This window comes from Giraffa tippelskirchi, chromosome 11 (assembly GCF_054371585.1).
Source record: "Giraffa tippelskirchi isolate mGirTip1 chromosome 11, T2T-mGirTip1v1.2.pri, whole genome shotgun sequence".
Taxonomy (NCBI): Eukaryota; Metazoa; Chordata; class Mammalia; order Artiodactyla; family Giraffidae; genus Giraffa; species Giraffa tippelskirchi.
Window position 1 is genome coordinate 8,775,520 of NC_137285.1, and position 27,209 is coordinate 8,802,728.

Here is a 27,209-nt window from a genome sequence, read left to right on the forward strand (position 1 = left end):
AGCACCAGGGATCAAACTTGTGTCTCCTGCATTGGCAGGCAGATTCTTAACCACTGGACCAGCAGGGAGGTCCCATACTGCTAATTAATATGCCCTTCTGCTGTTATCTTGCGTGGCAAGTCACCTCTTTAGTCCTGGGCCTCAGCTTCTCCATCTGTAAAATGGGTGTAGCAAGTAGTAAGACATGCCTCTTAGGGTTGTAATGAGGATGGAACGAACTGATTTACAGCCCTGACTGGCACAGGGCCTGGTGCTGGAAAGAGTGTACCTCTTCCCAGCTTGCTGCCCTCTCTGACCCCAAGCAGGCACTGAAGAGACAGCTCTGGGGCCTGGCACACACGGGCTCAGTCCTGCCTCCTCACTGGACCCCAAGTCCTGTCCACCCTCTCTGAGCTTCAGCTTCTGAGCATATAAGCGGGGTTTGCATTCCTGCCTGAGCGAGTGCTCGTCCAGAGCCTGGGCACTGTGGGGTGGGGACTGGCAGCCGGACTAATTTTACTGATAATGACCAAGTCCTCCCTGTGTCTGGCATGAGGGGAACCTGGCATCAGAGGACCTGGGTCCAGTGTTTGGTCTCTGGGCTTCAGTTTTCCCATCTGTAAGTGGGTCTCCATTGTGAGGGGCTGGAGGCGCTGTTGTCCTCTACCCCTCCCTCCCCTGTTCACCACTCCCCACCCCGAGCCACAGAGCTGCATTCAGCATTTATTGACAGAAGATGGGTCTTCAACACTACGATACACACTCCTGGAGTCGCCCAAACACAATCTTCATTAACAATGACTCAAACATCTTAACTTATGGGGCGGGGGGCGGGGGGCAGGGGGCTTCACGTCCACAAAGCAGGTGACAATGCTGTTCCGACAGGTAGCACTGAGCTATGAGTAATGATGGTGATGCTTGGCAGAAAGTTCCAGAATTTGGAAGAAGTTAGAGATGGTTCTTCAAGACAGGCCTGAATACCAAGCCTACCAGGTGGCTGGCAGACCTGTGGATTACTCAGAAAATTCTGGCTCTAAGGTTCGGGGACTCCCAAACGGAGGAACCGAAACATCCAGTGGGGCCGGAGAGGACAGTGGTTTAGGCGGTTGCCATGGTTTCTCATCTCAGCTTAGCTGGATGATCCCTGGTTACCGACTTGTGTCCCAGCCACTCACCTGGCTCCCCTCTAAGCCAACTATCTGTAGAAACTGCCACTTGGAAAGTCAGTCACTGGCAACAAGAGAGGGAAAAAAAGACATAAAGAAGGTCATGGGGCAATGAGACAGGCCAACAAGTGCCAATAAACACTCTGCATTGCAGCTTCTACAGCCCCACTAGCCATGTGGGTCAGGCTTTATCTGGTCCACAGTTAACTTTCTTTCCATCAGGGGTGTCTTCATTTCCAGTACAAAAAACCCCTTCCCATTCCTCGCATCCCATCCTGACTTGAAAGCCCCCAAAATCCAAACTAGGAGTCTCCCTTCTTATGTGCACATTTCAAGAGGTTTGAATCATGGCTAAGCATTAGGAAAATATCCAGTCTCTAATTTTAAAAAAATAGGATGTTTCACTGTATCAAAAGTGCTTGCTTGTTCTAAAAAAGCAGCCCAAGACTGCAGAGGGCTTAAGAGTCAGGTGGAGATGTGATGTACGGATAATTTAGGGGGGCAAGGAGGGACCATGGAATCTCATTCCAGGGGCCACAGGTGGGGTTTGAAGAGGTGGCGTGGATGGGCTCCAATAAATATAAAGAAAGGTACATAGGGTCACAGTGCCCGGTGCGGCTCAGGAATCTGCCTATGAAACCCTAACAGACTACGAAGGAAGGGGGCCTGCAGGCCAGTGGGGCAGGTGCCCGGTTCAGAGTTCAACCTGCTCTGGTCCACAAAGGCTGGACAGTCTGCCAGCCCACCCCAGCCTCAGGGCCTGTCCGCTGGAGACTGAGGCAGGGGTTTCATCCCAGGAGAATAAATTAAAGGCCTTCCCACCGGGGTGTTTCCGTGGAGCACTGGTCCCAAAGTGGGCTGCAGGTCATTCAGGAACCAGCGGGGAGGCAGACTGGAGAGACCTTGTTCTCAGCTCGGCCAGGCCTCACATCTCGAGCCTCAGAGGAGTGTCACGGGGGCCTTCTCCACTCTCCTCTGTCTTGCTGACTTGAGGAGGGCCCAGAAACTTCCCCTGAAGGTCAGGCAAGGTCAGCCAGCAGCCACGGTTCAGAGGCCTGTGGGAGGGTAGGGAGCCCTTCTGGGAATACCCAGCTCCGTGAGCATCCTTCCAGGGGCCACGTTCTGGGGCAGGCAAGGCTGTCAGCTCAAAGCAGGGCTATCGGCTTGTTCCCCGGGGTGCCCAGGTACTGAGAGGAGGAGTTGGTGGCTGACGTGGCCACAGTGTCCGAGGTCGAGTAGGCAGCGTAGAGACCGGTCACCTGAAGGTCTGGGAAGGACTGGTCGCTGCCACCAGAGACAGGGGTCAGGCCCGAGGCCCCCAGCTCACAGCCCAGCGGGGAGTCTCCAAAGGCCCCCAGCGTGTCCAGGCTGAAGCCTTCATCCTTGATCTCCTCCCAGAGGTTCCCTTCCAAAGACAAGAGCATTCATGTCAAATGGACAGGAGTTTGAATCCCATCCTAGGGGTGCAGCAAAGACCACGTGTGGGGCTTAAACTCACGACATCACAGGACAGTAGGGAGGAGCCAGCGTCCAGCCCCAGTCCTCCCCTCCCCACCCCTGGTGTCCTCGGGAACATCACCACTGTCTTGGAGCCTTGGGCTCCTCGGACGGAAGTGAGATGATCAGAGAACCCACCTCCTAGGACTGCGAGTCTTAAACTAGGGAGTGCGTGGGAAGCACTCGGCCTATGTTAAGTGGCACCATCCTGGTCAAAGTCAGGGGATGAATCATGATTTCCTTTTAACTGCACAGTAATCCTGGGGAGAGGCGGAGCAGTCCAAACATACCCATTTCACAGCTATAGCTGACCTAGTTAGTAATTTGCTAACTAACTCACCTGCTAACTAACTAACCTGCTAGCTTGTCCCGCTCCCTCACTAGACATGCAACTCCTTGAAGGGCAGGGGATTTCTCAGCCCTTGGCGGGCTAATAGTAGGTGCACCAGTGCACGGATGGTTTACGAGCCCTCATTGAATCTGAACTTCCCTTGTTCATTCATTCGTTCATTCCCTGTGTACTGAAGATGACCATGTGGGTCAGAGCGTGACCTGGCATGAGGCTGGCACATGCAAGTTGATGCAGTTTCTGATTGACAATGTGGGGTCAGAGAGGGCTGGGTTGAAATGCCAGTTCTGCCACATATAGCCCGGCAGCCTCAGGCTGAATGAGGTCTGAATGAAGAAATGTGACTTCATTTCTCTTGGTCTAAGTTTTCTCAGCGGCGAAACGGGAATGTGAAATGGCAGTGGCCTCCAGGACTGTCGCAGGCTGAGATGGGATGATGCCTCTGAAGTGCTTGGCACAAGGCCTGGTATACTGTAGGCTCTAACTAAATGCCTGCTGTGATTCATTATGATTAGGCGCTTGGGAGGTGTTTGTTGAAGGAATGAGCTGTGGGGTAAATGCCGATGGCTCTCCTTTCCCCCAATCTTTCTGGCCGCCTCCCTCCCCTTCTGTTCCCCTCAGCCCCTTCCTCCGACCTCACCCTGCAGAGCGAAGTCCATGATGCTGGGATCCAGGGCATCCACCTCGGTGTTCATGTCGGTGCTGATGTTGATGAAGTCCACGGGTGCCCTTCCCATGGCCGGGTGGGGGAGGGGGCTAGGGCTCAGGTCCGGCAGGGCATGCAGAGGTGGGGTCTGGGCCGGGGCAGGAGAGTCCGGGGCCAGATGTGCCTGGGGCTGTACCTGGTGGTGCAACGGGACCGACTGCAGGGAAAGGGTCATCAGCGGCTGGGGTGGGAGCTGGGAGACGGCCAGGCAGCTGTGGGCCATGGCCACTGTGGTGGCGTGGGTCAGCACCGGGGCTTCAGGCTCCCCTGGCTTGCCAGGGCGTCGGCAGCTTTCTGGCCGGTCCGAGATCAGCTTGTCCAGCTCCTCTGCAGGCAAGTGGGAGAGGTCCTTCATCAGAAGCCACTCTATAGCTCCTGGGTCCCCGGCCCAGGCCTGTATTCAAACCCAGTGTTATCAGTTGTGTGATTTTAGCAAGCCTCTTGGACTCTTGGAACATCAGTCTCTTCATCTATGAGATGGCCTCACACACTCTACATGGGGTCGTGGAAATAGAGTGAAATCACAAACGACATAGGGACTTGGAACAATGAGAGGGGTCTCAGATAACACTGGCTCCCCTCATGGGGACAGTGCTTTATAGAATAATCCTGTAACTCTAGGACTTCACTTAACCTTATAACAGGCCTACAAGAGGGAATTAAGGCAGAGATTACACATCCCACGAGACCGGGACAAACATTATTAACATACAAGGGTCCCTAGCCAGAGACATGAAGCATTGCTGTGGACTGAAAATTGGATCCTCCTCCCTCAATGCTCTTCAGTAGAAATAAGATGGAAGTTACTCAAAATTATCTTTAGTTGTTGGCTTGTGTCTCATTGACTGCAGCAATTCTGAGACTGGACCACTAGGGTTGAACACGTTTTAGAAACGAGGACACTTAGAATCTAGAAGGTGAAATGGCCCGCCCAAGATCTCACACCCAATAGGTGTCAGGACAAGCCCTGGTTCTCAAATCAGACCCCAGAGGTCATAGCCGAGGGCCTACTGGGTCTTGCTATGGTCCTGCTCAGCTTATTGAACTGTTCATCTCTGAGCTGGACTCCCATCCCCCTTCACACCCAAACCTCAAGCATGATGCTGAATCCACAGGGCCAAGCCAAATAAGCCTCCCAGGTCACTCTTTCTATTCACATGTCACTCGTATATCCCCAGCTTGACATCTCTTAATTAAAAAAAAAAAAGCAGGTGCGATATTTTTTTAAGTCTAAAGTAACTCATGAACAGGATAGACAGTTTGGAAAATAGAGAAACATGTAAAGAATATAAAAATTATCAGTGGTCTCTCCATTCACAGTAAAGATTTTGATATATTTCTTCTAGCCTCTGTGTATACATATATATTTATATCTATATATAATGTATATATAATGTATACATTAATACACACACATGGGTGTAGATATATATGCATTTTAGAATGTGACTACACTATGTATGTGGATTCATAACCTGCTTCTTCATTTATCATATTGGGAACATTTCTTTTTGGAGATAAAAATATTTTTGGAATACTAATACTTGCATGGTATAATATTATATCTATTTAATCTCCTATTGCAGGATGTCTAGATTGCTTTCAATTTTTTACTATCAGAAATCACTTCATGATGGATAACTTTGTTCATAAACTTTTTGTTCAAATCTTTGATTTCTTCAGCATAAACTGCCAGAAGTAGAATAAATGAACCAAACTGGGGACCAAATTTGCAAAGTTTCATGATATTACTTTGCCCTGGGAAAGTTTCACACTTTACATTCCCACCAGTTGTACATGACAGTGCTGATTTCTCCACATCGTAGCCCACACTGGGTGTTACTGTTTTATTACTTTTGGGAGTCTGTTCCAATATGGTAAGAAAGGTAAGGAAGCCTTGCACTCCCATGGTTGTTTTGTGTGGCATGTCTGTGGGAGACATTGGGGTTGTTAGTGAGATTCTGCACTCATTGCAGGACGGGCAGGGTGCAAGCACGTGTGTGTGCGTGTGTGTGGCGGGGCACCCGGGCCTCACCGGGGTTGGCCATGCTCCGGTGGATGGCAGCCAGGTCCTTCCTCTTCCACTTGTGCATCTCCTCCTCCATCTTGTCAATGCGGGCCAGGTTCAGGGCCCACAGGCAGCCCTTGCGCGAGGAGCCACTCATCTTGTTCTCCACCTTCTCAAAGCACTTGTTCAGGGACAGGTTGTGCCGCACAGAGTTCTTCCAGCCGTCAGGAGCTGTCTAGGGGGAGAAATGGGCCCATAGGAGACCTCTCTACAGGGACCCCTGTCTAAACCCATCTCCCTAGGGGCAATCTCAGACTTGGGCCTAGAGGAGTAGGGGGGACAGTGTCCAATGCTTAACCTTGAGTTGGGAAGACGAGAGAGAGCAGTGAGGACTGTGGCAAACAGGAGGGTCCATGCTCTGATTAGGGGGGCAGCTGTATTTCAGCTCTGGGCAATGGTTAAGACACAAGGACAAGGCCCAAGGCTACCTGATCTGCTCTTTTTCTCTTACTCAGGAAACAAGCAAGTGAGATGATGCTAATATGTGGATAATTTGTTGAGTGTATTAAATGCCTATCATTTTTAAGCATTCATATTTTATTGTAAGGTAACCAGACATTGCAATGCACCTCACACCCTCTTCACTTTACACACAATTTCTGTGTTTGCATCATTATGTTTTACTGAGTCTGTGCTGAATAGCTAGATTGGCCCTCTGGCCTTTGCCCTGAGATGCCTGCTGAACTCCTATTCATCCGTCAAGGGCCCAGCTCAAATGCCCCCTTCTCTTTCTGGATTTCTTGGCCCATGTCTGTGTGAGTGCACATTACAGGTGTCTTTGGACATGACTAGGGGACTGAAAGGGTGGCTTAGTTTGGCCCAGGTTCTAGCAGTGCCAGGGAGAGATCAGAGCCACTATAGCCACCCCTAACCTGGCTGAGGCCCCTCACCTTGAAGTAGGGGAAGTGCTCCTTCATGAAGCTATAGATCTCGCTCACGGGCAGGCTGCCTGTCTTGCTGTTCTTCAGGGCCATGGCGATCAGACAGCTGGAGGCAAAATGTGGGGCAGGCCAGATGTGAAGGCATCTCAAGCTGACAGCCCAAGGTCCCCTCTGCCAGGAAGTTGGCCCTGCTTAACCCCACTGGTACCAGCCCCTAGACACTCACAGTGTTAGCTCTAAATACCTTTTCATGGCTCTATGTCTTTCCCACTGTCTGCCCTTGACCTTGAGCTCAGCTATTGATAACGATTTGAGAAAACTTGTTTTTTCCTCCTTTTACCTCTTTCTCATCATTAATGGGCCTTTAGACATTAACTGGGCTGTTTAACTGCCTTCCCCAAATCTTGTGAAGTACACAAAACTATTATTTGATGACTTTCTACATCAGAGGGAACTGAAGCTCAGAGAGGCCAAGCCACTTCCCAAGGTCATACAGCTAGCTTGTGAATGACAAGGGTAGAGCACTGGGCTCAAGGTCTGGAGTGGGTTCTCAACCCTGGGAACTGATTGACCACATGATGATCCGTCTTAAGAATGGGTCCCATCCGGGGGTTCCCCACTTCCCAAAACCTCCCCCCTGGGAAGCCTAGACCACCACACCCAGCTCTCTGAGATGCCCTTGAGACAGCCCTCACCCCTCTCTTCCCCGAGTCCCCCACTGTCCCAGCCCCCCAGGACCTCACCTGTAGGAATAGATGGGCTTGGGATAGTGTTTGGGGTGCAGTTCCTGGGATGAATGCACAGCCATGCGGGGCTGGGGGTAGGGAGGCCGTGCCCCAAACGGGGAGCCATACAGGCCCACAGGAGCACACTTCCCATCGGGGGTGGGGGGATGAAGGAGGGCGGCAGGGAGAGAGATGGTGAGAGAGAGCATCAGTCACTCACAATCACCCCGCCCCACTCCCATCTCGAAGACGCAGGGTTTATAGCCCTGGCAGACCATCTTGTCTCCACCCAGCACAGGGTTTTGGGTGGAAATCAAATGAACAACCCCATGACATGGTGTTCCCATGTTCCGGGTGGGTAAACTGAGGCTCAGAGCAGTCCCTAGCCAGCCCAAGTCAGGAGTGTCTGCCTCTGAGTCCAGGCCCCCCCCCACAAGCCCCCAGTACCTGCTGGACACCTGGGGGTAGTGGGAACTGAGGTTGCGAGGCGGAAGAGTACAGCTGTGGTGGGTTCTGCAGACTGGACGAGGGCTGGCCCCCCACAGTGAACTGGTTCATTTGCTGGGGCCGGGAGAGAAGGAGACGCAGGGTCGAGGGCGACCCCAGCCCTGTAGGACACCTCCCTCGCTCCCCGACCCACATGGTGGCACTTACGCTGGCTCCGTGGTTGGTCAGGGGACTCAGACCCAGCATGCCTTGGGGGGCCATGCCAGATGGGCCTTGGAGCAGGTGGCCTGGGGTGGTAGCCACGTGCAGGTCAGCCGCCCTGGCCAAGGCACCTGGAAAAGGGAAGTGCAGAGATGCCTGGGCTGGGGGAGTGGTGGCTGTGGTCAGGGACAGCCCAGCCCCTGGGCACCTCCAGAGAATGAAACCATCCCCCACCCTTGGGGCTCAGTGCATAGTAGGTGCTTGGCAAACCACGTCTCTAGATGATAGTGAAGAGTGGGTTCCTACCTTCTCTTCTGCCAAGGATCAGCCCAGGAATAGCAGATGTACCCCCTTCTCCTGTGCTGGGCCTGTGACAGGCATTGCTAATCTATCACAGATTCTCACTGCACCAGCCTGATTTTAGGTAGACTCTGCCAATCAAGCAAAGCTGATGTACAAGATGATCATGCCCTGGGGCCTTCAGCTCTCCTCTGAGCTCTGGCTGCCACCTGGGCTCATCGTTTGTGCTTTGGTCTGTCTACTTTGTCCTTCCATCTCTGACCAGATCCTTAGTTCCCTGAGAACTGAGACCACATTTTATATAACTCAGTGCTGCAAACACCTTGCCTAGTGACAGGCACACAGGAGATGTGCCATGATGCAGTGAAGGAAGGGGCTCCCTTACTTCACAGTTCCCGTCTACTGAATGCCTACTGTGTGCAAGGGACTTTCTGCATTGAGTCCTCACAACACCTCATGAAGGCAGTTCTATTATCTTTTCATCGTAGGTGAGGAAAGAAGTTCAGAGGCAAAGGCATCTGCCCAAGGTCACACAGCTGTCCCCTCAGGGTTCTAGATCAGGGATTGAGAAACTATTGGCCACCAGACCAAATTGGCCCATGACATGTTTTTGTAAATAAAGTTTTATTGGCATACAGCTACAGCCATTCATTTACATATTATGCATGGCTGGTCTTGCACAGCAATGACAAAGTTGAAATGTTTCAACAGAGACCATCTGGCTCACAGGGTCTAAAACATTTACTGGCCCTTTACAGAAAAACTGTGGTGACTCCTGCTACTGATGTTTTCGCCAAGAACAATTTGTCTAATGAAAGAAATACTCCTAGGCGATAAGTTTTTAACTATGGGTCCTTTTAATGTATTGCTGGGATTGTTTTTGTTGATTGTTTTTCTTCTTAGGACACACTTTCTGTGTCCCTAAACATTTAATCCCTGAGAAGGCAATGGCAACCCACTCTAGTACTCTTGCCTGGAAAATCCCATGGACGAGGAGCCTGGTAGGCTGCAGTCCATGCGGTTGCTAAGAGTAGGACACGACTGAGCGACTTCACTTTCACTTTTTACTTTCATGCATTGGAGAAGGAAATGGCAACCCACTCCAGTACTCTTGCCTGGAAAATCCCAGGGATGGGGGAGCCTAGTAGGCTGCCATCTACGGGGTCGCATAGAGTCAGACACGACTGAAGCGACTTAGCAGCAGCAGCAGCAGCAAACATTTAATCCACTTGCTATGACTGCAAACTGGCTGCCATTTGTGGAGTACTTATTGTGTGCTGGGCCCTGTGCACAGTACTTTTAAACAAATATTTGTCTTTATTTATTTGGCTATGCTGGGTCTTAGTTGCAGCACACTAATCTTCTTCATTGTGGCACACAGGATCTTTAGTTGTAGCTTATGAACTCATAATTGTGGCTTATGGGATCTAGTTCCCTGACCAGGGATCGAACCCAGGCCCCCTGCATTGGGAGCTCGGAGTCTTATAGCCACTGGACCACCAGGGAAGTCTTTGTGGTACTTTCTTTAAAGAAGTCAAAGTACTTAAAAAAATTTTCATGGTAACCATTTTAAAAAATTGAAGTATATGCCATGGAGAAGTAAATTCGGTGCCACTTTGAATAACATTAATATTAAATCACATTCTTCTAAGGTTTTTTTTCTGGCTTAAGACTGATAGTAACTTCTGGGACTTTCCTGGTGATCTGGTGGTTAAGACTTCACCTTCCAATGCATGGACTGTGAGTTTGATCCCTGGTCAGGGAGCTGAGATCCCATGTGCTAAGATCCCACAATATCACTTCCGTTTTCTGTTTTGCGTTTTGGCTGCCAAAACCCAAAAAGCCAAAACATAAAATGGAAGCAATATTGGAATGAATTCAGTAAAGACTGAAAAATGGTTCACATAAAAAAAAAAAAATCTTCAAAAAAAAGTTGAACTATAGTTAACTTACAATGTGTTAGTTTCAGGTAAATGAAAGGAAATGGCAACCCACTCCAGTGTTCTTGCCTGGAGAACCCCAGGGACGGGGGAGCCTGGTGGGCTGTCGCCTATGGGGTCGCACAGAGTCGGACACGACTGAAGCGCCTTAGCAGTAGCAGTTTCAGGTATACACCAACATGATTTAGTTATATATATATATTTGTATTTATATATATATATATAAACTTTATATATCTGAAAATCTTTTCCACATTCTTTTCCCTTATAGTTGTTTAGCTGCTCAGTCGTGTCCGACTATTTGCAGCCCCATGGACTGCAGCATGCCAGGCTTCCCTGTCCTTCACTATCTCCCATTGAGTCGGTGATGCCATCAAACCACATCATCTTCTGTCACCCCGTTTTCCTCCTGCCCTCAATCTTTCCCAGCATCAGGGTCTTTTCTAATGACTCAGCTCTTCGCATCAGGTGGCCAAAGTATTGGAGCTTCAGCTTCAGCATCAGTCCTTCCAATGAATATTCAGGACTGATTTCCTTTAGGATGGACTGGTTGGATCTCCTTGCTCTCCAAGGGACTCTCAAAAGTCTTCCCCAGCACCACACTTCAAAAGCATCAATTCTTTGGTGTTCAGCCTTCTTTATGGTCCAACTCTCACATCTGTACATGACTACTGGAAAAATCATAGCTTTGACTATACAGACCTTTGTTGGCAAAGTGATGTCTCTGCTTTTTAATACACCGTCTAGGTTTGTCACAGCTTTTCTTCCAAGGAGCAAGCATCTTCTAATTTCATGGCTGCAGTTACCATCTGCAGTGATTTTGGAGCCCAAGAAAATAAAGTCTCCCACTGTTTCCATTGTTTCTCCATCTATTTGCCATGAAGTGATGGGACCAGATGCCATGATCTCAGTTTTTTGAATGTTGAGTTTTAAGTCAGCTTTTTCGCTCTCCTCTTTCACCTTCATCAAGAGGCTCTTTACTTCCTCTTTGCTTTCTGCCATAAGGGTGGTGTCATCTGCACATCTGAGGTTATTGATATTTCTCCTGGCAATCTTGATTCCAGCATGTGCTTCATTCAGCCCAGCATTTCGCATGATGTACTCTCCATGTAAGTTAAATAAGTAAGGTTACAATATACAGTCTTGATGTACTCCTTTCCCAATTCTGAATGAGTCCATTGTTCCATGTCCAGTTCTAATGGTTGCTTCTTGACCTGCGTACAGGTTTCTCAGGAGACAGGTAAGGTGGTCTGATATTCCCATCTCTTCAAGAATTTTCCGGTTTGTTGTGATCCACATAGTCAAAGGCTTTAGTGTAGTCAATGAAGCAGAAAATATTTTTCTGGAATTCCTTTGCTTTTTCTATGATCCAACAGATGCTGGTAATTTGATCTTTGGTTCCTCTGCCTTTTCTAAATCCAGCTTGTACATCTGGAAGTTCTTGGTTCATGTACTGTTGAGGCCCAGCTTGAAGGATTTTGAGCATTACCTTGCTAGCATGTAAAATGAGTACAGTCTTGAGGTAGTTTGAACATTCTTTGGCATTGCCCTTCTTTAGGACTGAGTATAGTTTCCTGTGCTATACACTAGATCCTTGCTGTTTATCTATTTTATATATAGCAGTGTGTATATGTTAGTCCCAAACTCCAAATTTCTCCCTCCCCCACCACCCCCAACCCAAAGTACTTCTAAAGAAGTAAAGGAACTGAACTTCTGTAAAGGGTCAGACAGCAAATATTTTAGGCTTTTGCCAGCCACGTGATCTGTCTTGTCTGTTGTTTATAACCTTTGAAAAATGTAAAAGCATTCTTAACACAAAGGCTATACAACAACAAGCCATGGGCTGCACTGGCTCCCAGAGAGGGTCATTTGCTGACTGCTCTAGGTGCTCTAGATGTCCGGGGGTGAGGGGAGGGGCTGTCTTTATTCTTTTCCAAAACCTAAGCTCACACAGGGCCTGGCATACCATGATGAGCAAAAGAGCGAACTGCATCCCTCTGGGGAAGGTAGAATTAGTCCCATTTTACAGAAGCAGAAACTGAGGCCTGGAGAGAGAGAGCCTGACCTGGCCACAGCCACCCTGTGGTTCATGGAAACCCTGAGCATTGCCCTTTCCTTTCTCCCCATCCCGCCCCACCCTCACACCACCCCGCCTCACACCTGTGCCTACCTGGGTGCGCGTGTGGTACACTGGGGCCACCCAGGTCCACACGGCCACTCGCCATCTGCTGCAGCCTTGGCACATCCACAGCCGTGAGCCACGACAGCGACTGCAGGTCCCCGGGAAGGTCATCATCGCAGGTGGTGGCCAGGAGCCTGCAGGGAGGGGCAGGAGCTTGGGCGGGAGCAGGGAGCTCAGGCCAGCTCCTGGGGGCTCCTCCACCTCTAGAATCACCCCAAAAGCTTCTCACCTCCCCCAGGTCACCTCATCCTCCAATCTGCCCATCCCTAGGGAGCCCCCATTAGCACCCAGATTGCACATCCTCAAACCTTTCCTTCATTTAACCACTAGACACATCTTACTCAGTCCCTACCCCCAAATGATAAACACTAGTGTTTGTTGAGCACTTATTATGTGCCAGGCACCATATCAAGTCCTTCCCAGGTAGTAACCCAGAGAACACCCCCAGTCACCTGATGAGGTAGGTGTTATTATTCCCATTTCACAGATGGGCAAACTGAGGCTCATAGCCCTGAGTCACTCACCCACGGCCAACCTGGAACAGGAAGTGGTGGGGCTGGAACCCCAGCCTGAATTCCTCACCGTGACCCCAGGCAGCCCCTGGAGCTTCCAGTTAGGATCCATGCCCCCCACACCTCACCCAACTCTGGAGCAAAAACATTGCTTTCTATGGAAAGAAAGAGCGCCCAACAAGGATACCAGGCAAGTACCCTCAATTTGGGATAACCGTGGCTCCCCAGTGTCCTTCAAGTGCTCACCCCACACCTCTAGGGCCCTGGACCTCACAGCACCACCCTGTCTGTTATAATGTAGTGTGTTTGCAAACCGGCCAGGAGCCCACGCCAGCCCCACCACGCCTGCCACCCCATAGGCCAGACACTTTCTGGTCTGGTGACCTGAGGCCCACTGTCCCAATTTTAAGCTGCAAGTTTCAAAAGTAGGTGTCCTGGGACCTCAGAGAGAGAGAGAAGGGTACAGCCTGGGGTTTTCTCATGCACAGGACCGTGGACCCAGCTGGGGCATCAGCCTCCACCCCCTCCTGCCATCTGCATGGCCCCCCTCAAGCGGTTCTCTCTCTCTATCTCTTGCTCTCGCTTCCTTGTGTTTTAGGGCCACAATTAGCGTTGCCATGGCACTGGCTGCTTGGTTGTCGCAGGGCCTGGGCCCTCAGCCCACCAAGCTAGCATCAGGTGACCGCCTGGCCGCCCTGGCGATTGGCTGCCTCATAGGAAAACACAGCCTGGAAATGATTTGAAAACTCGGCCAGCCCGTGTCAGTGGCAGCAGTTGGCCCGGCTGCCGTCACCTGGAGGTCCATTGTGTGACAAACGACTGTTGCCCCCATGGCACGTGGCTCCCATTGTCTTGGGGTCTCCCTGCAATTGTTTTTACAGCCCCCCCCACCCCCCGGCTGCCGCCCATTCGACCCGCTCATAACTCATCTGGATGAGTGACAACCACGGGCCAGGCCTGGGTGATGCCATCTGTCCCCTTGGGCCCGTGGAGACCACGGGGTGAGGCTGAGGGCTTGATGTGCCGCCCACCCAAGCCCCCTCCTCACCCCGTGGCTGGCCGACCTTCCAGCCTCTGGTGGTGGGAGCCCCACCCCTACTCAGTAACCTGCTGTGGCTCTCCAGTGCCCTTGTGGTTCTGCCTGGCATCATCCTTGCCTCCTCCTGCTCCAAGGAGGATTGGAGATGAAGCCCTGGTACAGGTTTCTCAAGGTGGGGGCCCCACCAGAGCCCTCTGAATGGTGGCATGGGGCTTGTAAACACACCAGGGTCCTGGGCATTATCGTGGGGCAGGATCTCTGGAGGCAGTTGAATCTGTTAGGTCATATGTTATTTAACAGCTTGGACTCTGGGTTCTAATCCTGGTCTTCACTTACCTGTGTGCCCTTGGGCTGCTGACTTAACCTCTCTGAGCCCCAGTTTTTTTGATCTACAAAGTTGGGCTAAATAATAGTTCCTATCAGACTTCCCTGGTGGCTCAGTGGTAAAGAATCCACCTGCCAGTAGTGGAGATGAGGGTTCATGCCCTGTGTTGGGAAGATCCCCTGGAGAAAGAAATGGCAACCCAATCCAATATTCTTGCCTGAAGAATCCCAAGGACAGAGGAGCCTGGCGGGCTACAGTCTATGAGGTTGCAAGAGTCAGACACGACTTAGTGACGAAACCACCACAGGAGACTGAAAGTACATCAAAGCTTTGGGCTCTGGGGTCACCCAGACCTGCCCTTGCTGCTGCTGCCACTAGCGGCTTCCAATTACTGAGAGCTCCTTGTGTGCTTTAACAGGCCCACTTTACAGATGGAGAAGCTGAGGCCCTGAGCTCTCAGATGCTCTGAGCTTATTTCCCCCAGAGTGAGAATCACAGGTGTACAGGTGGTAGAGGCTGAGTTAATGGTGCTCTTCTGATCAATCTTTTCTGTTTTTCCTGCTGCTTGAGAGCCCCGTCAGGCTTCCCTGGCCCTCGGAGCAGCACACCCCCCCCCCGCCCACCCACCCCAGCCCTGCAGCGGCCTGGCGTCCGTCCCGCCCCTGGCACCGCCCTCCCCCCCACACCGGAGCATCCCACCTCTGGGACAGGAAAGCTCTCTCTCCCCGCCCCCAACTGTGCCCAGCCCTGGAGGCTCACTTCAAATCCTATCTTCTGGCTTCTTCACGCCAAATTCCCTCCCCTCATTTTACCCACACGGAGACTGAGACTGAGAGAAAGGAGGCAGCTGGGTCCCAATGTCATCTTCCAGGAAAGGACCAGGGCAGGGACTCCGGGCTCGCTGTGTGGGCCCCTTCCAGCCCAGCAGCATCTTCTCCTCCAGGAAGTCTTTGCAATCCAGACCCTAAGCTCAGAGACCCTCCCTGCACCCTGGGTGAGTCCTGCCCTGCCATCTCTTTGCCCAGATCCTGCCTCTCGGCTCACTGAGGGCTGGCCCCCAGTCCCCATCAGCCCAGGTCTCAGCACACAGTGGAGCTACTTCAGTGCCTGCTTGGCCAGTCAAACAGGCTGACCCCAGGCCACCGATCCAGAGAACTGGATGACAGTGACTGTCACATCCAGCAGTTTAGCTGTCCTCTGCCTCCTTAACCCCATGGATGGAGGAGCCTGGTGGGCTGCAGTCCATGGGGTCGCTAGGAGTCGGAGATGACTGAGCGACTTCACTTTCACTTTTCACTTTCATGCATTGGAGAAGGAAATGGCAACCCACTCCAGTGTTCTTGCCTGGAGAATCCCAGGGACGGGGGAGCCTGTTGGGCTGCCGTCTATGGGGTCACGCAGAGTCGGACACAACTGAAGCGACTTAGCAGCAGTAGCAGCCTCCTTAAGCCCTTGCAACAGCGTCGGGACAGGGATAGGGGACAGGTAGCCCCACTTTACAGATGGGAAAACTGAGGCCAGACCGGTGAAAGCAAAATTGCAGCCAGGACTCGAACCCAGGTCTGTCTGCTGCATCGTGGGCTGTACCTGCGGCACCACTGGCAGAAAACCTCCATCCTCTGGGGGAGATGCCCCCATCCCGAGTCTGGGGCTCTCAGCAGGGGCGTCACCCAGGAGCTGGTTCCACTGCAGAGTCTAAGGCCCAACCCAGACCCTAGAGTCTCACTCTGGGGCTGTGGGGCCCTGGAAGCTGTGTATTAGTGCTTCCCTGAACTCTAGGGGGTGTGGGGTGGGGGACAGCCCTGAGGGGGTGTGGCAGCAGCTTCACACAGCTCAGACTTTGATTAGACAGATCTGGGTTCAAGTCCTTATGACGCTGTGTCTGTGTGACTTTGAATAAGTCACTTGAGGTCCCCAAGCCTCCATTTCTCATCTGGAAAATGGGAGAGGAACAGACCGCTTGTCCCTGGGCTATTGAGGGCATCAAGTGAGACAGTGTGTGTTCAACTCTCTGCACAGGTCTGGCCCCCGACCCCCCTCCTCAGGGGTTTACTGCTCATTCTGGGGGTGGACAGCCAGACCCCGCTCCCCCTGCCGTCTCCAGCATCCCAGAGGTTGTCTGGTCCTCCCTCCCAGCCAGGCCAGAATGCCAGCCTCCGTATGCCTGGCATGTGGCCCTGCCAGTCTCCTGTGATGGCTGTGGATGCCCAGAGCTGTGCTGGAGCCTGCCGGCCCTGAAGCCTGGCTCACGTCCTGCTGCCCCATGGCTCACCTGGCTCCAGGCACCTCTTCACCGTGGGTCACAGGAACCCAGAGGTGATGCTCTGGGGCCTAAATGGGAGGGTCCCATCCCCACTGCCCGGCCTGGGACCCTGACCATCTCTGTTTCCTTCTCTCCCACCCTCATCTGCCCCCTGCAGAGGCACACAGCCCCTCTCCACAGTGCCGTGTGAAGGCCCCCCAAACCTCCCCCTCACCCATGCCTTGAGTTTCCTCATTTGAGGTGCCCCCAGGGGCCTACTTCCTGCTCTCTCCTAGAGAGCTGCATGTTAAGTGGCCTCAACCATGGGACCCTTGGCAGTTGTGACAAGAGAAAGACTTTGTGGTTCAGGAACCGCTATGGCTTCTGAGGGCACTGAATTCCCCAGCCTCAGTTTTCCCGCCTGTAAAATGGGCACAAATGATAAACCAAGCTGCAGTGTCTTAAACCGCATCTGGGGCTGTCACGTCAGTGCAGAGGCGAAGTGGCTTGTGAAATCCCCTGCTGTCTGTGAGGGTTTGGGATTATTGCCACGAGTGAGTGTGTGTGTGAGCCTGTGTCAGTCTCCTGAATGGGTTTGTCGTCTGCTGGAAAATGATAGATGTTTGCAATGCAAAGGAAGAGGCAAACCCAGCCCCCTCGCCCTGGGGTCTCTCTGTGTCTTTGGGTGAGGAGGAGAGCATTCCCCCAACCCCGGGTCACCATGTCACTGCTGCCTGCCCACCTGGGGTCACCTCCAGCGAAGGCCACAAGGAGCATGAAACTGCAAAGACCCAGCTCCTTCCATCTGCTCCCTCCACTCCCCTAGCCCCGTCCTATCTCACCCCTGCCCCTCTGCTCCAACTCTCTCCCTCTCCTCGCCTGTGTCACTGTCTTCTCCATGTGTCTCTCTGTTCCTGGGTGTGAGGGGCCCTGTGATGAAGTCCTGGCCCCGCTGTTCCTGTCTGGTGACATCAGACATGCTTCCGCACCTCCTGAGCCTCAGTTCCCTCCCCTGCAGTGTGGGGTGATACTGACAGAGGCAAAGAGCCCACAAGAGGCTCTTGGTAAACCTCTACCATCTTCCTGCAGTCCCTTCTATCTCTGACCCAGCATCCCGGGCAACCCCCCACCGCCCCCATCTCCTACAGACTCGTCTCCCTCCCACACACTCACCCACCCATCATTCCTGTGTCCCCACTGCCAGGGCTGCCACTGAGCCAGGCTTTCAGGGCATGGGGCTTCTCTGATAGCCCAGTTGGCAAAGAATCCGCCTGCAATGCAGGAGACCCCTGGTTCTATTCCTGGGTCAGGAAGATCTGCTGGAGAAGCAATAGGCTGCCCACTCCAGTATTCTTAGGCTTCTCTTGTGGCTCAGCTGGTAAAGAATCTGCCTGCAATGCAGGACACCTGGGTTTGATCCCTGGGTTGGGAAGATCCCCTGGAGAAGGGAAGTGAAGACCAGTATTCTGGCCTGGAGAATTCCATAGACTGTATAGTCCATGGGGTCGCAAAGAGTTGGACATGACTGAGTGACTTGCACTTTGACTTTTTGGGGGATGACGGCAGTTAACCCACATGCCTGTGCCCAGGAAATTCCCACATGTCCAGTTTCCCCATCTATAAAGTGTTACTGGCTTTATATATATACATATATATATATTATGTATATGTATATGTATATATATATATAGTTCCCTCAGGGTCCCACTGGCCCTAGGACTCTAAGAAGGTGGAGTAGCACCCCAAGGGTAGAAGCAGGTGTGAACCCCAAGACAGGCAGGCCTGAATGCTTCCTGACTGTATGACTGTCACCTGCCCTGGGACTCAGTTTCCCTGTGTGTAAAATAGGAATAATAATAATAGCACCGACCCTAAGCGGGCTGTTGAGAACACATTGAAAGTTCATGTAAGCATCAGATCAGATGAAGCATCTAGTTTTCTACTGAAAAAGCAGGTTAAACTATTACCTTTGGGGCTCCATAGGGGACCCCTGGCAATGCATCCTTCTCAAACCCAGCGGGGGAAATTTGTCACCAACAGGGGTTCCTCATTAGTGAGTGGAAAGCTTTGGGGTCAAAAAGAAGACGACCTAGGTAGCACTCCAGAGTCCCCTTTTGAATAAGGGTTCCCCCACAGCTCTCCACCCACACAAGGGGCAATCTTTCTTCTCAAAGCTCAGCCCCACTCATCTCTCATCTTCTTCTTATTAAAATACACACACCCCCCAGGGGGTACCATCACTCCCTTTCAGACACAGGAAAGGTGAGGCCAAGCCCAGTGAGCTGGCCTCAGCCACCTCCTGGCAGTGGCCCCAGGTACCTGCCCCCGCACCTCCCGCCTGTCCCTCCCGGGGCCTCAGTTTCCCCATCTGGAATGTCAGAGTTGAGCCTCTCTCATCTCTGTGGGGCAGCCACTGGGACACACAGCCTGCAGGGCCTGGAGGACTATAGAGGTGGGCAGCCCAGCTCTGCTGGCAAGTGGGATGCCGAAGGGTACCGACCCACTGTGAGGGGGTCGCGGCCTGGAGCGTCTGAGAGGCGCAGATCCCGGTTAGGAGCCAGGTGGTACCCTGGGAAAATCAACATCAGAATAACCTATTATCAGTGCAATAGTGCGTGCGCGCATGTTCAGTTGCTCCGTTGTGTCTGACTCTTTGAGACCCCATGGACTGTGACCGCCAGGCTCCTCTGTCCATGGGATTTTCCCAGCAAGATACCAGAGTGGGTTGCCATTTCCTTCTCCAGGGGATCTTCCCAACTCAGGGATTGAACCCGCATCTCCTGTGTTGCAGGTGGATTCTTTACCGCTGAGCCACCGAGGAAGCGCCAGTGCAATAGCAGGGCTGCCGTTTTTCAAGTGCTTTCTCTGCGCTTATCACTTTACATGTGTTCCATGTGTGCCATCATGTGTTTTGTTCTGAAGCCTCTGGGCTTATCAGAGGGGGCGGGCCCTCTGCAAGGCTATCTTCTGAGCTCACCGCACCTAGAAAACCTGGGCCCAGGCTCCTGTGTTTCTCTTTTTGTAGCATTTCTGTATAGTTGGTTGTGAGTGGAGGCCCTGGATCCACCAGGCTTGGCTTTGAACCCCACCCAGTCTCTTAATAGCTGTGAGATTTGTCTGCAGTCATCTGCCTCTCTGAGCCTCAGTTTGCTCATTTGTAAAATGGGGATGCTAACACCTGTACCCATCTCATAGGGTTTTGTAAGAACTAAATGTAGTTCAAGTGGGACACCCCAGAGCACACATCAATATGCATGGTGTTCTAGCAGTTCAGATTAGCATACACGTCCTCAGCAGGGTATGGACTCAGCGTGAAGCAGGCTTCACGAGGAGGGACACCACAGAGTATCTGACACTCAGGAAGCATCTAATTCATTCCACAAATACCTCCTGAACTCCTACTTGCCAGGCCCTGTTCTGGCAGGCAGACAGAACTCCCTCTGTCCAAGGAAAGAACTTTCTAATTGACCTAGGGATGCAGAGGAGGAGAGGTCTGCCCCCTGGCATGCCCACCTTCCTGCCAGTCCACTCAGGTCTATAATTCCCTCGTCTCCTGCCAGCCTGTGGAATGGCTGCTTACAATACCCATTCTGCAGATGGGATGACTGAGGCCCAGAGAGTGGAGGAGATACCCCTCAGCCGCACAGCATGTCAGCAAAGGAGCTGGGATTTAAACCACCCACCCTGGTGTCTCTACACTTGGATACTCTGCCAGCATGGCTAAGCTATATCAAGTTGTAAGCAGGAAGGGCAAACCCTATTCATGTTATTTTTAGGAGGAACAGGCTGCAAGGTGCCTTCATGGTGCTGGGGCCACTGGTCAGGGGGCCCTGTGGTAGCCCTGGGCAAAGAGAGATACCCCTGGAGTCCATGGCTACTGTTCTGCACTGGCCAAGGGACCATGCTGAAAACATTAATGAACAATATCCTTCACCAATTAGCTATGTTCATTGATCCTTTGGAGGGATGGAAGATGAGCCAGGAGAGTGGGACCAGAGATGGGTGAGCCCGGGAGACCTGGATCCCAGTCCTGGCCCCACTCCTAATGGAGGGGGGTCCTTTTGCAGGTGACTCGCTGCCTGTGATCCTCAGTTTTCTCATGCACAGAACAGAAGTGATGGAAGGGCCTGGCTTGCTTCCTGGTTCAGGGTAGGTAGATCACTGCAGGGCGCAGTGCAGTGTTTGGCTCAAGTGTCAGGTGCATTTTTGTGGAAGGGATGGATTTCACACCCAGCATTCAGAGCAACCTCTTAAAAGGGACATCAGAACTTGTCACTGTCCTTAAAATCCATTAGCGTAGTAAGACTCAAGCTCCTTGCCATGATCTGACCTTTGGCCATCTCCTCCCCGCTCCCCTTTGCTCTAGCAAACCTGCTCATCTTTCAGGTTCCCCAAACATTCTATGTTCTGTTTGCACATGCTGTTCCCTCTCCTGGGAATGCGGTTCCATGCACTCATTCACAGCTAGCGCTATCTCGTGCTTCTGACCACAGCCTAACAGTTCCCTTCTTTGAGAGCTCCTCCCTTGTCACCCCCATCCCTGGTGGTCCTTGAAGTGTTGTGTCTGAGGAATATTTAGCATTTTGCCACGAGGTATTCACTTACACATGTTTCTAGTCTTTCCACTCTAGGAGGGCAGGGACAGAGAGGCCCCCTGTTGTGTTCAGCAAAGGACCTGGCACCCTGTGGGCATTTATTCCATACCTGCTGGAGTAGGAAAAGGAAGAGGGATCTCCCCCAAGTTCAACCCAGTTCAGCTCCAGCACATCTAACATTCCCCAATTTCTATCCATTTTCTGCCCAGCATAGACACCACCTCCCCCAGGAAGCCCTCCCAGACCAGCCCAGTATCTCCTAGTCCTTCCATCCCCTGGAATGACTACTGCTGCTAGCATCTACCCTGGCATAGACTCCTGAGCTCACTGATTTATTTTAACCCTATTATCTACCCCTGACTTCTCAGTTCAGTTCAGTCACTCAGTCATGTCTGACTCTTTGCGACCCCATGGACTGCAGCATGCCAAGCCTCCTTGTCCATCACCAACTCCCAGAGCTTACTCAAACTCATGTCCATTGAATCAGTGATGCCATCCAACCAGCTCTCTCTCAGTCCAGAGCCCACATTTAATCCTTTATTTCCTATCTTGGGGATTCTTAGAGTTGATACAGCAATTGTGCAGTGGAAGGAACAGATGTTTGAGGTTTGAATCCTATCTCTGTGTGACCTTAGGCAAGTCACTTCAGGTCTCTGTGTCTCAGTTTTCCCACCTGTAAAATGGAATAAGAATTCCCACCACAGAGGATAACTGTGAGGATAAGATCTGTTAACTTGTAAGAAAGGGCATGAGGCAGCTACTCAAACCACATTTCTCTGTTTTCTCCTCTGGCCTTTCATTGTCACTAGGAGGGGTTTGCCCAGAAAATATTGTCTCTGTGGGGAGTGGGACAGAGCCACATTTGTCTGTCCGTCCATCTGTCCGCTATGATTATAACCAGGAGGTTTTACCTGCCTTCTGGAGATGCGGTTAGTAAGAGATTGTTACATCATTACTAACTGTTCTTGTTTCCAGTCCAACCTTTACACAAAAGGGATTTGCATTTCATGGAGCTGTTTATTTAGCGAACACATCTTTTGTAAGATCTTCTGTAACCCTTTACAGGAAAAAGGAAATCAAATGCCATTGTAGCAAGCTCAGAAATTCCCCACCGGGCCAAGAGTGAGCATAACATGTAATGACTTGATTAGGAATTTGGAAAAAAGACTCTTTCCTTTCTAGAACTTGGCTTGAGATTTGGTGCGTGTGCGAGTGCCGGATGCATGTTTCTGGGGGTGGAAACACAAGACCTGGAATGGGGACTGCACCCCAGGAAGGTTACCTTTCTTCCCTTGCCCTCGGGTAGCCTGAGGAGCCATCCTGGCCATCCCGAACACCCAGAAGGGTGGAAGGTTGTAAAGATGCTTGGATGGTCACTGCCCATGCCAGATGGAGCCCCCCCACCCAAGGAGGTTACAACCAATGAGTGGAGCCATTCTAGAACAAGGGTAAACCATCCCCATACTCCATGCAGGGGGAGGCTTAAGAGGAAAGGCAGGTGGTGTCTGCTTGCCCTGGTCCACAGGACAGGATTTTGTCATCATTTGAGCATGCAACTTCCCTGAGTTTCTCTGGATGTGCTATTTCTCATGTGATACTTATCCACTCATCTCTCCACCTAAGGCATACTTATAAAATATCTCCCGTGTGCCTGGCAACTGATTCACCAATGAGAAAACCACTGTTCAGAGAGGGCAAGATTTTTGCCAAAGTCACCTCCTTCCTTACGGGAGGGACTGAGGGTCTGGGGAGTCAACACCCCGTATAAGGCTCTGTGATGATAACCACTGGGCTGCATGGTCCCAGGAGAACCTGAAGTTCCAAGGGTCAGCAGCCCACCGCCTCTGGCCTGTCTGGGCCCGTTTTCCAATCTGTAAAAGGAAGTTGTTGGATCTGACCTCTAGAATAAGGAGTTAGCACACAGGAAGTGCTTAATACCTCTCGGGGTCTCCTGCTACCCCAAAGAGAATAGATTTCCAAGAGTGTTGAGCCAAGGGGGAGACCAGCTAACCCACGCTGAGCAGGAGCTATTAGCCGTTGCTCAGGCGGTCCGGGCTGCCTGCATCCCTTGGCCCCAGGCAGGCTGAGATGCTGTTGCCAATTTGCTGTCTAGGCCCAGCCTGACTCCGGACAGCTCCCTGGGGGGACAAGGCAGCTGCTACGTCCCCCCAGCCCCCACCCTCCCGTGCACAGCCATTGAGAGTTAACGGCCAAACTCCGCCCCTGGGGATGGAAGGGCAGCGGCTGGGTGGAGGGCTGCAAGGCGGCTGGAACCAGGCTGCACTAGCAGCGTGAGGGGTCCTCAGAGCCACTCCCTGGAGAGGTGGGAGGGGGAGTGAAGCCCATAAACTTCTCCTGGGCTATTATGCGGGAGAAAAATGGGAGTGGTAGGAGAAATGGGAGTGGGCTGGGGGGAGTCGCTGTATAATCACAAAAGCTCCCCTCCACGAGAAAGCAACCTCCCTGGGCACGGCTGAACACCTTTTCCAGATGGATGCACAGACTCCTCCCAAGGACCTGCGAATTGGGCTCTCATGGCTCTGTGCCACAGACGAAGAAACTGAGGCACAGAGAGGGGCAGTGACTTGTCCAGGGTCACACAGCTGTGAGGTGGTGGGGCGACTTGCTCTGTTCCAACCCCCTGTGCTCTTCTCCAGTGGGGCATGGGAGTGGTGGCCGTGGTACCTTCTGGGTGAGGGTTTGAGTCCCTGCTATCCCTGTAACTAGCTGCATCATCTTGTTCAGTCGTTTAATCTAGCTGAGCCTTGGTTTTCTCATCTGCCAAATGGGCCCAACAGTGCTCGTTTCATAGGGTGGTTGTGGCACAGGGCAGGCAGGCAGGTACTAAAGCATTAAGAAACCGTCAGCTATTATTATTGTTGTTGTTGTTGTTTTGTTATTCTGCCTTCTGTTTATGCTATTTGACATAAGAAAACATCCCTGAATCCCTGTGAAAAGGAAAGGCTGAACCCACCAGGATTTCCCCAAGATCATATAGCAGGCAAGTGACAGAGACGAAATTGTCATTTAATCTAACAGCTCTATGCAGTGGGTACTGTTTCTGTCCCCATTTCATGGAGGGGGAAACTGAGGCTCAGAGAGGTCCACACAACCAGAGAAGCTGGGATTCTGACCCCAGAGCCAAGCTCCTGACTCTAGTGTTGCCCCCAGCCCACCTGCCAGGGTTTAAACCGTTTCAGCACAGGAAGCCCAGAGGTCTTTGGTTGTGGGATCTTGGGGAAAGCATTCCACTTTTCTGAGCCTCGGTTTCTCCACCTGTACGATGGGGTCTCATCGGAGCAGCTCCTCAAGCTGGGCATACGGTAGGTGCCCACAAATTGCTGTGTGCCTGGCACACGTCTAGGCTTCCAGCCTCACCCACAGCAGCCTCTCAGCAAACCCTTGTTTGAATGCATGGCCTCATTCAGGTCTCTGAAGGCAGTCTCCAGACCCACAGCCTTCTGGAAGCAGTGGCCCTCTAATTAGGGTCTGTGGTCTTCCCCCAAGGCACCGCTGGTGAGTTGCAGCGGCCCCGGGAGGCCAGACAGCCCCTGGGTAAACAGGGCTGATCCGAGGTGACAGCCTGCTCTTCTCAGGCCAGCCTCTGTCCTGTCCCCACTCCCTCATCTGGGCCATGCCCCCTCCACCCAGGGACACACGGTGCTTTCTTGGGGGCAGAGCAGTGGGAATGGGGGCAGGCAGGTCTTCAGTGGCTCACAGGGGAGAGAGGTTGAGGATTCATTCTTTTTCTCCTCCTCCCTCCCTTTGCTGATGACCTTGAACAAGCCCTTTCTCCTTTCTTGGGGGGCATTTCCTGGAGGCCTGTTAAGCCCGCTGGAGGAGAAGCCATAACTGCTATTGTCATCTCAACATCCACTCAGATGCCCAGTCTCTCACCCAGGAGGGGACTAAAGACTGCAGGCTTTCCATGGTCCCACTGCCCCCAGGCCACAAGTTACACACCCTCAGAGGGACACCACCTTTAAGACCAAGATCTTCTCGTTCGCCTGCAAAATCACAGAACTGAATGTAACCGTAGTTCTTGGGCAGTTTCAGAAACCATAGCCAGTGCATAAACACTTCAAACAATTCAAAAAGATGTCATTTGTTATTGTCGAAGCCCTCACCTGTATTCCTGTGGAGAGGGGTGGTGATTTTGCCCTGAGTTTCGAATAATTCCTGACATCATGGATGAGATGTCACTTTCTATCATCTCCTTGGGGAAAAGACAAGCAGAAAACAAAACTTCCATCAGCAACGATGTGGACAGGACCGAAAACTCAATAGTTTTCCCACAATTCAAAAGGATAGAGCTCAACTAACAGAACACTTAAAAAAAAATACTAGAGGATTCCTGGGAGTCACAAGTCACTTTTCCAGGGCAATTCTACAGGGTTTTAGAAGCAAATGAAGAGAATGGAATGAAATTCCAGGCTCTTTCAAATTAATGGGGAAGGGCAAAGGAAGTCTCTAGAAGCCAAATGTCAAATCCTGGAAAACATGGACTTGCAAAATAGGAATCAGAAAAACCTGATTGCCTTCCAAGCCTAGTATTGTCAACCACAGCTCGGTTATGACCACTTTGGAAAAAATAAAAAAGGACAGCCTGATGAGTCCTGTACGTTTCTCTGGGGGAGACAAATTCCCACTTGCAAAGGGAATAATCTCCACAGGGCTCCCACCCTGGAAATGCCTTCAGAAATGCCACAGTGCCCTTGCTGGAAAACCAATCCAACCCCCCACCACTACCACCACCACTCCACTCTCAGCCCCCCACCCCCGCTACACACAAACATAGCCTTTAAAAGAAATCTCCCTTAAGTTTCCCAAACTCTGAGCCTGAAACGAACACACAAACCCACTAGACTCTCAGGTCCGCCCCCAAAGTCATCAAGGATTCTTGGAAAGGAAGAAAAGGGAGCAAAGAGAGGCAGCCCCCCGCAGCCCCTGCCCTGAGTCTCCCCCCTCCCAGGAAATGCAATGCCGGGCACTGCCGGGGAAGAGGGAAGCAAAGCCGACCGTGCAAGGCGGTACCTGGAGCCGATCTTGGCTGGGCCGCCGCCGCAGGCGCTCCTGGGGCGGGCTGGGGTTTCCGAGGGGGGGCTCCCTCGCGCTCGCCCCTCGCGTTCTGCAATTTGGCCGCCGTCGCAGCTCGAACCGTTTTTAAATTTCCCTCTCTGGAGCTGTCCAGCTCAGAGCATGCGCAGTAGCTGCGTAGGGGGGCTTTTCCCCGAGGGGTCAGTTACAGGGCAGGGTCAAGGGGATTGCAGCGGGCGTTTCCCAGCAGCAGCGAGCCTTGCACGCCCCGGGGGCTCCGGGTAGGGTGTGGCGCAGGGGCTAGGGACACCCCCGTTCAAACTTTGCCAGCAGTGGCCCCCAAACTGCACGCCCACGAGCATGCGTTGAGGAGCAGGGAGTGGGAGGGTGGTTTAGGCCCAAAGAATTAAGTTGCAAAAGGATGCTGGGTGCATTAAAAACTTGCAGTCCTTCACTGCCCAGGGGGAAAGCAGATGGGTGGATGTGGAGATCTGTTGCAGCCCGCTCTCTCTCCCGCAAAGGGTGTTTGCGGCGGGGCAGGGAGGGCGGTGCGGACAGGCCAGGATGCCGAGTCGGGGCCCCAGGTAAACACGGATTAGGGCCACCTGTCTCTTTAAGAAAGTTGCGCCCGCGCGGATTGGCGCGGCGCGCGGCCGGAGGGGCCCGCTGAGCAGGGAGCGCTCGCGCCGGGCGCCTGCACCTGCCGGGACTGCTAGGGCGGGGTACCCGGGGTCCACCAGCCCCAGTCCCGCGTAGAGAGTGAGTCGGCCCGGAGCGAGCGCGGCGGATCCCTAGGCCCGGCCGCCGGCGGGTGCGGTGGAGGCTGCGGCGCTCGCGGTTCCCCGCGGCCGGCCGAGCCCAGCGGAGCGCAGCCGAGCCGTTGGCGGCCGCGGCCCGCCGGTGCGCCCGCGCTCCCGCCTTCCCCGCCGGCCGGCCCGCGCCGCCGGCTGCCCCGCCCCGCGCCCGCCGCGGGAAAGGTGGCGCGGGCCGCGGGCGGCGGGGTCGAACGCGGACAAAG

At 52.6% G+C, this 27,209-nt stretch overlaps 2 protein-coding genes across 3 annotated transcripts in view; one reads left to right on the forward strand and one right to left on the reverse strand.

Annotated features, from left to right (window-relative positions):
* MYO1H (myosin IH) overlaps nucleotides 1–27,209 on the forward strand; it is a 116,641-nt gene that overhangs the window by 1,367 nt on the left and 88,065 nt on the right. The gene's annotated exons all lie outside the window — the stretch shown is intronic.
* Nucleotides 689–27,133, reverse strand: FOXN4 (forkhead box N4). Of its 2 annotated transcripts, none has more exons than XM_081546048.1 (10): nucleotides 26,189–27,133; nucleotides 25,282–25,370; nucleotides 12,430–12,575; nucleotides 8,026–8,150; nucleotides 7,819–7,932; nucleotides 7,390–7,517; nucleotides 6,656–6,752; nucleotides 5,733–5,940; nucleotides 3,632–4,024; nucleotides 689–2,550 (listed from the first exon to the last, which is right to left on the reverse strand). In XM_081546048.1, exons 2-10 carry the CDS (start codon nucleotides 25,365–25,367, stop codon nucleotides 2,291–2,293), a joined length of 1,557 nt encoding a protein of 518 aa, XP_081402174.1. In that variant the 5' UTR covers nucleotides 25,368–25,370; nucleotides 26,189–27,133; the 3' UTR covers nucleotides 689–2,290. The 2 variants fall into 2 exon arrangements, with proteins under 2 accessions (XP_081402174.1, XP_081402175.1); XM_081546049.1 differs by having other exon boundaries at nucleotides 12,420–12,575; nucleotides 26,189–27,107.